General features: G+C 39.1%; 1 protein-coding gene across 5 annotated transcripts in view; it reads right to left on the bottom strand.

Moving 5' to 3' along the window:
- The window catches only part of CDYL (chromodomain Y like), a 103,976-nt gene that overhangs the window by 6,077 nt on the left and 85,635 nt on the right, over positions 1 to 12,264 (bottom strand). For all 5 annotated transcript variants that reach the window (XM_048938471.1, XM_048938474.1, XM_048938472.1 and 2 more), the window contains 2 exons: positions 3,473 to 3,729; positions 2,619 to 2,791 (listed from right to left, as the gene is read on the bottom strand). In XM_048938471.1, coding sequence (XP_048794428.1) covers positions 2,619 to 2,791; positions 3,473 to 3,729 — 430 coding nt within the window. The remainder of the gene's footprint in view (positions 1 to 2,618; positions 2,792 to 3,472; positions 3,730 to 12,264) is intronic.

Genomic DNA, 12,264 nt, shown 5'->3' with positions numbered 1-12,264 from the left:
GTCTTTCATCACCATCTCCCATAAAACTCTCACAGGGAAGCTGATGAAGTATGGATATGGTGAGGTGGATTGAAAACTGGCTGAATGGTTGGGCCCAAAGGATGGTGATCAGTGGTACGAAGTCTAGTTGGAGGCCAGTTGCCAGCCCTATATCCCAGGGCTAAGTACTCAGTCCAGTCACATTCAAATTCATTTGTGACCTAGGTGGGTTAGTGCACTCTCAGAAAGCTTATTGACCATTAAAAAGCCTGGCTACAGTATTGTTCTGCCATCCAGAGACCTCTACAGACTGGAGAAACATCTAATGGGAACCTCACGAAGTTCAACAAAAAGGAGTGCAAAGTCCAGCATGGAAGCAACGGCCCCATGCACTAATTCATTCAGGAGGCCAATGAAAGCAGCCTGGCAGAAAAAAAGACTCAGTCCCAGTTGACACCAAGTTGCACATTTGCCTCATGGCAAAGAAGACTAATGATATTGTGTGCTGCGCTATGAGGAGTGTCGTTAGTAGGTTGAGTGAGGTGATCCTTCCCCTCAGCATAAGGAAAAACACACCTAAAATACTGTGTCCAGTTCTGGGCTCCCAAGTACAAGGGAGACAGGGTGTTATTCGACAGTGTTCAGCAATGGGCCACAAAGCTGATTAACAGACTGGAGCATATCTTCTATGAGGAAAGGCTGGGACTGTTCAGCCTGGAGAAGAGAAGGCTCAACGTGGGAATGATCTTATCAATGTATACAGACAGCTGCAGGGAGGCTGCAAGGAAGACATAGCTAGGCTCTTTCCAGTGGTTCTCAGTAACAAAACAAGAGGCAGTGGGCACAAACTTCAAAGCCCTGTCTAGACGTGGTCCTGGGCACCCTGCTGAGGGGACCAGATGAATCCCGAGGTCCCCTTCCAACCTCTACACTCTGTGTGGAAGTCTGACATTTCTCCAGTTCAAAGCACAGTTATAGAACAGATGTGCATTTAATGACCCTGGTATGGAAGTGTTTGTGTTAAAATCTTGTGCCTCACACAGCCACTCTCTCTTAGATGATGATGCAATACTAAGCTACAATTGTGTATTCTCATATTATTGACACAAAAAGACATTCATCCCAGTTCCAATGAAAAGTATGCATGCATAAAAGTTGGGGGACAGGGAGAGAGACTCCAAACTCACAAGTAAGATACTGACATTTCTTAGTTAATCATAGAATGGCTTGGGTTGGAAAGGACCTCAAGGATCATGAATCTCCAACCCCCTGCTGCAGGCAGGGCTACCAACCTCCCCATTCATTCAATACTACATCAGGCTGTCCAGGGCCCCATCCAACATGGCCTTGAATACCTCCAGGGACAGGGCATCCATAACCTCTCTGGGCAGCCTGTTCCAGCACCTCATCACACTCTCTGTGAAGAACTTCCCCGGTGATACTCAACCTAAATCTTCCTTCCTTCAACTTAAAACCATTTCCCCTTGTCCTGCTGTTGTCTACCCTTTCAAAGAGTTGATTCCCCTCCTGTTTGTAGGCTCCCTTTAGGTACTGGAAGGCTGTAAATGACATGACCTCACAGCCTTCTCTTCTCCAGGCTGAACAAGCCCAGCTCCCTCAAATAGTTAATAGGTCTGATACATAAGGATAACGTTGCTCATATTTAGTGCAGGTACATGATTATTAAATTCAGAGGTGAACATATAGAAATCAGCATTTGTAGAACAATCTTTTAACCTGAATGACAGGTGGCTTTTCAATTCAGTTTTAGATACTGTATGGGGAGATTTACACAAATTTATGAGTAAGCCCCCCCCCTTTTTTTTTTTTTTTTTTTTTTTTAAAGTTTAGACATATACAGCACAGTAGCAACTGAACATAGGGTCTCTGAAGGAGTACAGTTATTCTGGAAGTATGCAGGAGTTACTGCAAGATCTCAGGCCATAGAAAACAGAGCTTCCCTGTACTTGGGGATGCAAGATCCATACATTTTTTGATAAACATTCTTCTAGTTTATGGTTGTGTATGTGTGTATAAGTTACCATTACTGTTATTTTTTTCTTCCTTTTTCTAAGTAAATAGTTTTTAATCTCAACCTACAGTTTCTACCCTTTTTCCTCCTGCCTATTTTCTCCCCATCCCACTGAGATGTGGGGGAATGAGCAAGAGGCAGCAGGGTGTTCATATGCTTCCTGGGTTCAACCACAACAGGTAACTAGTATTTACTTATTCACTACTAGTTCACCAGTAAAATATCCATAATTCTACTGTTCTGTATCAGTTATACTGTTAACCATTCAGTCACAATCAACACAATCATCTTGTGTTTCTGTACGTTCAGTTACCTTTCCTGAAAGTGTATGGCTGTTGAAGTCTTTTAAAATTGGCTTCAACTGGATAAATATTATCATAACACTAGTTTCCATAGTTAAATCTTAATGGTATAAATAGTGATGCATGAAATAATAACCCAGATAGAAATGGACAGGGATTATAAAGAAGTGCTGCATGCTTATCACATAACAGGTGATTGTCTGAGGTATTGTTGAATTAGAGGCTTTTGAAATAGAAAAGATAAAGCAAGTCAGACTGGATAATGAAAAATACCCGCTCAGATGACTGAAGATACGTTTACATACCTAATAGCTTCTGCCATCTTAGTGCTTTCCTTTTTTCTATCATCTGTTAAACGTCGTATAAAATAAATAAAATCAAGACCGCAGCAGAAAATGCTACCAACTGCACTGAACAGCACGAGTTTGCTGTCATCTGCAGCTGCTGTGTTCAGTGCACTTTGGACTTCCTTCATTACCTGGAAAAAAAAATAAAATTCATTAAAGTACTTTTATTATAACATTAGAAATTAGCATGCTGTTCTTTCCCCTTTGTCATGTAGGATCTCAGTCTTTGAGATTCTCATTTTCCCTTAGGATCCAATCATCATATTAGAAAAGTTACTATTTATAAAGTTTTTTTTATTGTTCAAATATAAGAAAGTTTAAAAAGCAAACAGCAAAACAACCCAAAGCCCCATCGGTGTTAGCTTTGTGTTTCTAAACATGATCAGAATGAGATGATGAAATCATTAAGAAAAAAATTAGATGTTATCTTTAACTATAGAATTAATTCAGCATTTCTGTAATTTGGACAGCAGATGGCACATGCAACCAGTTCAGAGGAAAAGAACCTTGATTCAGACTAAAGTTTGTTTTGAGTTGCACTTCACTGATTTCCACATCTATTAGAGAATATAGTACATCAAAACTCCTATGTTCATCAAACATCAAAATATCTATGTTCAGATAACATAAGTTAACACCCTCAACTGCATCAAGCTACAAGTCAATTGGATGTATAATAACTTGCAAGAAAAACCCACATCTCATTTAGTGTGTTTGTGCCTGAATAAGAGGTACAAACACGGCAGAGATTTATAATTCCTTCTGCAGCCTTGCCACCTCTTTCCCCCCTCCCAAATCAGGATTGTTCTGACCTCTGGATTTAGTGAGTTATTTTCAGATGATTTTGTTGATAGCAAGATGTGCGTGAATCCATCTTGTTTCCTGACAACAATGTCTCTGTACCGGTATGCACTCTCCGTTTGTCTCACACTGAACCGCAGCCTTTTATCAAAAGGTTGATCCCTCCTGTCGTCAATAAACCTCCGCTTGCTGGCTGTCACTCCTGTCACAGAAGTCTGTATGTTGGTTGTACCATTGGCTGCTAATGCTTCCATAAAGGTAGATGTACCTGGAAAACAGTTTAAACAGTAACATTCTATTAATTACATTTTATCAGTTCAACAGTCTCATAATCCCTACAGCACGAAAATACACTAGGCATATCACTGTGAACATACAATAAATATTAAACTTCTTCCCAAGGAAGCTGGATAAATGTTACAGAAATATACACTGTACACAGTGCAATAATGCAAATGAATTTCACGCTTGTGAGAAAAAGAGCAAAGCAAACCAACAGTGTTTGTTCTTAGAGAGGAGGAAAAGGCTTATTTGTCCCTAATGCCAATGCACTTGAGTAGGTTTATGAAGTATAATAAATAAATTCAGGAGAGATATGAATGCTCTGCTTTTTCCTTTTTCAACATCTAAGTCGTCTGACAGCATCAAGATTGCAAAGAGAAAGCAGATGCCTTTCAATTTCAAACAACATGAGAAGTTAATAAATGGAAGAAAAATGAACTTATAGCAAGTCAAATAAACACCTTGATTGACAAGATCATATACACCATAGTAGTCTTTAAAGGAAAACAGAAATGAAGAAATACAGGCTATATTGCTTTGGGAGAGAAACAAGACGCATGCAGTGATGGATATTTTAATGGATTCATAGACAATGAGATATTTCTGAAGTCTAAACAATTTTGCTATTAAAACTGGCAAACAGAGTATTATGTCTTTCTGGTCTTGTTCCCAGTAATTTAAATAGACAGTATTTGAAGGAATGCAAGTAAACAGGCCATTCATCATAGCACAGAAGGGATAGGTTTTTCTGTACTCCACATTATGATGCATAATACCAAATAATTAGCATTCATAAGACAAAATAAGAGCATCTTGGGTTTATTATATCCATCTACACGTTAAAATTTCAATGTAAAATTTGTCAGATTCATGTGTTGGGATGCGCAAGTTGAAAGGGAACAGCAGGGTTAAGATGTTGGAAAAATGCTGCAGGCTGTGACACAGGACGTTTGAAAGCTGCTTGCTGAAAACTGAGATCTGAGTCTGTATTAAAATCTACCGGATAGCCTGAGTCCTGATACTCCAGGACATCATGAATATGTTGCCTTTAAAAAGCAGAGTTTAAACACATAAATAGGCAATTAAGCATCACTGGTGGATCTTGTTTCGTCCTTTACAAACTTGCTGAAGAAGCAAGATATTTTTCAAGTTTGGATAATACACGAAGCTGTAATGATTTATTTTGCAAAATACTTGAAACAATTGTTGGTCCAATGACGGCATTATATGGATTCACCTCAATAATTTAAATTTCCACCTTTCAACTTTATTTAAATGTTGCTTAATTTGACCCATACGAAGTCATATATAAAAACTAATGAAAGTAAATTTGGGACATTAAACATTTTCTTCTATTTCTATTACAGAAATTGCTTTCAAATAAGTGAACCTTAATATTAAATGTTTGTAAATAAATACTTCTCTCCTACATCTTGTCTAATTAGAATCACAGAATCATGAAGGTTGGAAAAGACCACTAAGATCACCTAGCCAACCCACCAACCCATGCCCACCATGCCCACTAACCATCTCTCTCAGTGCCACATCTACACATCTCTTGAACACCTCCAGGGATGGTGACTTCACCGCCCCCCTGGGCAGTCTGTGCCACTGCCTCTCTGTTCTTTCTGAGAATTTTTGCCTAATTAAATAGGCGACTTACCTGTCAAAGGAGCTATGCAATGAGGTTTTATTTTGCTATTTCCAAATCTTTCTTGTTGCAATGGTGTTTTAATTCTCTTATCATATAGCTTTTTCCTCAAGAAGATAAAGACAATTCAAGATTTTAACTGTTTGAAGTGAAAAGTTTTACAGAGCTGAGTTCAGCTTGTAAACATCCTCAGAGAGAATAGATGCGAATAAAATGAAAAGGAAAATAAATATTTTATGTTGTCACAGAAGATTCATGCTTATTCTCAAGTTTTTCACATCTCATCAAATTCTTTATTTTTTTTTTTATTTCAGCAGAATAAATAAAAATTTGATGCAGACCAAATGTGAAATTGATGAGTGATGCTTTAGATACTTTTTCCAACCATACTATACAGATTACGTTCCTTTATGATTCCCTTCAAAGGAGATGTGCAGAAACAACACTGTTACCCAATGTTTCTCTAGGAAAATGGGATGAAATTGCATCCCTGTCTCAACAGTTTGTTTTTCCATAGGAAATATGAATTAAAGCAAACATGATTTCTAAACCTTAATATATTGATTTTATTGCTTTTTGTGATGGCAAGGACAAAAAAAGGTAGGGAACCAGGAAAGCGCAACGGACAAGACTGAACTGAAAAAAAAAAAAAAACCCATCACCCACCAAAAAAAAAAATCCTTAAGTCAGTAAACTTGCATAAGAGCTTTGAGTAGATCTTTGCTCACAACTTAAACTGCTAAGGATGTACTCAAGCAGCAGAAAATTTGGCAAGAGAGACCAAGATATAAACACCACACACTTTTCATGCTTTTTGAATGGGCAAGAGATGTTTCAGGTTTTTCTGTAAATTTTTTTCCACACTTGTCAACAGTTAGTTCCAAACCACAAACAAGGGACAGCTGCAGTTCAGTGGAAAAAGGGATATTTAGCTTGTAATGAAGTGCTGTTTCTAAAGGCGATGGGCTTTCGGTGTCCATGTAATTGTCTTAAGTGTGTTTACAAGACATGAAGGAGGTTTTTTCCACTGACAAAGTTAAAAGAAGTTTAATTAGCATTTGTTACTAGCACTGCATGTCTGGTGTTCTACACCTTGAAGCATAGGGGACAGTTTGACATTCAGTCCTCAAAAGCAAAGAAACAGCCCAGAGATGTAAAAGCAGAGCTTTGTGACCGACATCAACAGGTAAAGGTTGCATCAGTGAATGCAGAGCTATGTTTGAAAAATGAACAGAACATAGTTGCAGTTGGAAAGTTTTTGTGTTTTTTTTTTTTTTTTTTTTTTTTTGCAACTAAGTTAATTAACATTAATTTGACCATCTTAAAGGTGAAGGCATACTACTACTGCTCAAAGCCTCACCATATGGACAAAAATGATATTAATAGGAACACAGGACGTGGCTGTCCTGGTGAACAAGGTTGGCCATGAGATATGAAATGGCAGCATGCTCTTCTGGACAAGGTGGCCAACAGTATCAAAAAAAAAAAAAAAAAAAAAAAAAAAAAGCTTGGCCAGCAGATCTAGGGTGGTGAAACTCCCCCTCTACTCTGTCCTGGTGAAATCACATGTGGAGTACTGTGTCCAGTTCCAGGCTTGCTGGTTCAAGGCAGACAGATCTCCTAGAGAGAGTCCAGTGAAGGGCAACAAAGATGATGAGTGGCATGAAGCCTTTCCCATATGAGGAAAGGCTAAGAGACCTCAGACTATTCAGCCTGGAGAAGGCTGAGAGAGGATCTCATTACTGTTTATAAATATCTGAAGTGTAGGAGTCAAGCAGATGGGGGTGGAACCATTTCTGTGACTTACAGCAATAGAACAAGGGATGGCGGGCAGAAACAGGAACACAGGAAGTTCCATCTGAACACAAGAAAGAACTTCTTTACTTTGAGGATGATGGAGCACTGATACAGGCTGTCCAGAGAGGGCGGAGGCCCCTTCTCTGAAGAGATTCAAGACCTGTCTAGACACCCTCCTGTGCTGCTTTAGCAAGAAACTGAACTAGATGATTTCCAGAGGTCCCTCCCAACTGCTACAACCCTGTGATTTTTCATTTCCTTCGTCCCTTTCAGTACAACCTTTCACCAAGCAGGTCAGTCCCAATCCAATTGCCCTTCCTTCTTCCAGAAGACATTCCACACATATCATTCATCTATGTGCTTTTCTCTTCTGCTCAATCTTGGAACAGGATTCAAAGTTGCACACAATATTCAAGATGGGGACTTACAGGATTTCCAAGCCTCTTTTCTCTTCTTCTCCTTTGCTAAAACAATTTGTGACTTTTTAAAAATTATAACTAGTTCTGAGTAGATGCTTTTAGGAAACTGCCTAAAAAGAAATCCACTGATCCCTCTGAAGAAAAAAAATCTAGTCCAGAACCAATCATTACCTGGGTACAGTTTTATGTTTTGCTATAGGCAGTGTTGTACAGAATTATGTTTTGCCCCCTTCTCATTTCTCAGCATACATCTCCACTGCAACTAATCTCACTTTAATCGGGCAATCTCTCAGTATTTTAAGTTGCATTTACAGTGATCATAGTGAGCTTCAAGGACCCTCACACCTTTCCTATACAGTAACACACCAATCACTTCTCTTAAACTACATAACAAATTTGTAAATAAGAAGCATTCTACTGAGTAAGCAAATGAACTAACCCCAGCAATTATTTCTCTAAGTGTTAACTGCAAAAATAACATGTAATTGTAACTGATTACAACTCAAGTAAAAGAGAGGGAAAAATACGATGTGAAAAACCAATTAAAAAAATAAAATAAAAAAACCAACAACAACAGTGGTGGAAGTCACATTTTATGCCAAAAACATAGGCTGAGTAACCAGGGTCTGTTCAGCATGGGGAAAAGACTGAGAAGGGATCTGATAAATATTAAGAAATATCTAAATGTGAGATGGGACACAAATGGATGAGGCCACTCTTCTCAATGGTGTGCAGTGATGGAACAAAGAGGAATTGTCTAAAACTCAAACACAGGAAGTCCCATAGAAACAAATGAAAGAACTTCTTTATGATAAGGGTGACAGAACATTCTAACAGGCTGCCCAGAGTCTCTTTCTACGGAGATACTCAGGATCCATCTGGACACCTACCTACCTGACCTACTGTAGGGAATGCACTTTAGGAGGAGGGTTGGACTTGATGATCTCTTGAGGACCCTTCCAACCTCTGCAATTCTGTGATTTTGGGAAATAAAATCCTTTCCATACTTGTGCTGTTTTGGATTCTCTGGGCAGACAGTCCACGAGGCTTTGTGCCAAATGACCTGTGTAGGTTGCCCCATGCTCCCTTTTTGCACACAAAAAGGGACTTCTGGCAAAACATTCATAGGTACTAGCAAGCCATAATGTAAAAGCTGCACTACACCAAACATTTCACACCATGCGACACCAACCCCAGACAGTGATTCTGCAATGCAAACAATGTATAACAGTTTCCAGTAATTTTTCCACCTCTGCTTCCACAATTACACAGCAAATATTATTTTAAAAATGCAGTGCATTGGCAGGGACTGTAGAAATTCAAAAAGAGCAGAGAGCTATCCTATATCTGTACACATAGACAAACAAATCGGTATACATATTTACAGCATTTATGCTCTGGAATTAAACAAAAGTTCCAGCCTCCTTTAATGTCACTTCAAATATTTGTAAGAAGAAAAGAACATGAAATTTGTTACACCTTTCACCAGCAATACTGTTTTACTCTATGCTTCCAAAGTGTTCAGAAGACACATGTCACTTATGAAAGAAAAAAACCATAGAATGGCTTGGGCTGGAAAGACCTTAAAGATGATCCAGTTCCAGCCTCCCTGCTGTGGGTAGGGTTGCCAACCACTAAATAAGGCTGCCCATGGCTCCATCCAATTTGGCCTTGAATGACTCAAAGGATGAGGCATCTACAACTGATGATACAAAGCTGAAAGGAGTGGCTGACACACCAAAGGGCTATGTTACAATTCTCTGAGATCTGGACAGGGTGGAGACCATCAGTACAGATTCAGGGCAGAGCTGCTAGAAAGGAGCTCTGCAAAGGATCTGGGTGTCCTAGTGGACAACAGGTCAGCCATGAGCTATCAGTGTACTCTTATGGCCAAGAAAGTCAGTGGTATCCTGCAGTGCATTAAAAAAAGAGCGTGGCCAGCAGATTGAGAGAGATGAACCTCCCCTGCCCTCATCCAGACTACTGTGTCCAGTTCTGGACTCAGTTCAAGAAACACAAGAATATCATAGAGAGAATCCAGTGAAGGGCTGCAAAGATTATGAAAGGTCCTGGAGCATCTCCCAGAGACCTAGGGATGCTCAGCCTGGAGAAGAGAAGGCTGAGTGGGGAATTATTTAAGATATCTAAAGGATGCGAGTCAAGTAAACGGGGCCAGGATCTTTTCAGTTGTGCCCAGTGGCAGAACCAGAGACAACGCATATGAAGTGGAACACAGGAAGTTTCATATGAACATGAGAAAAAGCTTCCTTACTTTGAGGATGACAGAGCACTCGAACAGACTGCCCAGAGAGGTTGTGGGCTTCCCTTCTTTGGAGATATTCAATATCTACCTGGACACTTTCCTGTGTGACCGACTATGGGGAATCTGTCTTTGCAGGGGGGTTGGACTTGATGTCTCCAAAGGTTCCTTTCAACCCTTTGAATTCTGAAACCTCGAGAAATGCACTGACTTCAAAGAGGATGCACATGCTGATGTACAAACAGAGTACTGCTTCTCAATGAACAAATAATTTTTTGGATGAGCCTAGAATATTCCAAAAAGAAAAATCCATTATAGTGAGCCACCTGCTAGAAAGGAGCTCTGTGGAGAAGGACCTGAGCATCTGGTGGACAACAGGTTAACTATGAGACAACAGTGTACTCTTGTGGACAAGAAGGTCAAATGGCAACCTGGTGTTGATCGTAGGTATTTTTCTGTTTCTTTTGTTTCCTACAGCAAATATATTTACAAGTTTACAACAATATCACTTAGAATGTGACAGTGTTCCTGGTTGCGTTTTAGTAGTTTATAGGCTAGGCAATTTGTTTTTGAATGTCTTTCTTCCTCAGAGAGTAAGCATGCAGATCAATAGAAATTTTTTAATTTCAACCAAAAATGCAACTAAAATTCCTCTTCTGAAAGCAGGCAGTCATTAGGAAAGAAAACAGCATTTCTCCGTTCTCAAGTTAAAAAGGTTTCTTTAGTCATCTAAGTATAAATAATTGAAAGTTTACATACTTTTGATGTAAACAACAAAACACTAGTCCTGACATTTGTTAGGGCAACCCCTGTAAAAACAGGGATAATATTATTAATGTAATCTGGCTGGCAACAAAGCTCTTAAAGTCTGATCAAATTTTACAATCTTTGAGAAGGAGCTATGCATTTTTGTGAATAAGATATTAAGTAAACTTTATTTTTGCTGTGTTACAGCAAGGTGGGGGGGAGGCCCTCCTCTTCACTGCAAAAGGCTGTCCAAATACATCTCCATCCATCCTTATTTTATATATGTATATATACATATATATATCAGATGAAATAAACACTCATCAGATGCGTAAATTCTTTTTCTCCTTTATCTTGACAGCTAGACAAATCAGGATCGCTCCCTTCTCCCCTTCCATTACTCTTTCATTCTGCAGTGATTTTTCTTCCATTGAATCTAGTCACAATACTACTGACAAACAGAAAAGACAACATGACCATTCCCATCATTCTAGCTATTATTTAAGATGGTTGAAAGAATAAAAAGGAAAAAAAATGCCCAAGTCCTTCTGATAGAACTCCACTCAACAAATCCCAGCCATAAGTCATAGCAGTATGCAGCAAAATATTTGATGAGGGAAGGAAAGAGTCATTTGTATTTCTACTCCTTATGAATAAACACAAATGAGAAAAAGCCATTTGCAGGTTACCAACTCCTTTTTGAGGCCACTTAGCACTGGGAACATTTTATGAAAAGAGCCTTCTGCTATCTTGTCCTTCAATATTCTCAGAGCTGCAGGTTATGATACCAGAGCATTCATTCAAAATGCTCTCAAACTTGAGAGTTAAGTAAGGACATCTCTCGGGGCTCATCTATAGGAGGAAAGCTACCACAAAATAGGCTAAGGTTTAAAACTTGAAGCATACCCAGCTATTTCACAGTAACTCCTGAGGTGAACACATTCTATATTAAGAACACTTCACTGCAATTTAATCCAATTCCCAAAGTGATCTAAAAAAAGGCTCTCTTCATGTGGAATAAGAGTGCCCTAATGTAAGGCTAGCTTAGAATAGATTCTGCCAAGACATCCCAGGCAGTTTCCTGTATAGACATGAATATATACATGCTCTGTACACATGACATCATTCTTGTAAGGACACCAGAACTTCCTAGCACATTCTGCTAACTTAAGGATATTTGAATAGGCAAGTATAGCAATACTACATTGGCTGAATATTTTCATTTGCCTTCTTTTTGAAAACAACATGTCATCAGTATTCACATTTCATTCTTCTAACATAAATGCAGCTTTTTATTACCAGTTTGCAAGAACACCATTCACAACCATTCACATAAACGTTTGGCCTTCTGATGGAGAAATGTACCAGGCAAAGAGGGCCAGAGGACTGTCAGAGGTTTAGCACGCTGATACATACATATTTGGCTTTACAGAAAAATAACAGCTTTCAAATCAAAGGACCTAGAGTGAGCAATCCCAGCAGTGAAGAAGCATTTCTGTTTTTACATATCTCCCTTAAGGAGGTATGTTTATCTTTCCAGTCACTGCCTGAGGTCTGTCATTAATAGCAGATGTCTTGACCTCCTGTGGGCCAGTAACCAACAGGTTCATTAAGAAGTGTCAGTAGTTTACCTGAGGCTGAACTAGC

The sequence above is a fragment of the Lagopus muta genome, chromosome 3, assembly GCF_023343835.1.
Source record: "Lagopus muta isolate bLagMut1 chromosome 3, bLagMut1 primary, whole genome shotgun sequence".
NCBI lineage: Eukaryota > Metazoa > Chordata > Aves > Galliformes > Phasianidae > Lagopus > Lagopus muta.
This window is presented reverse-complemented; position numbering and strand designations above follow the sequence as displayed.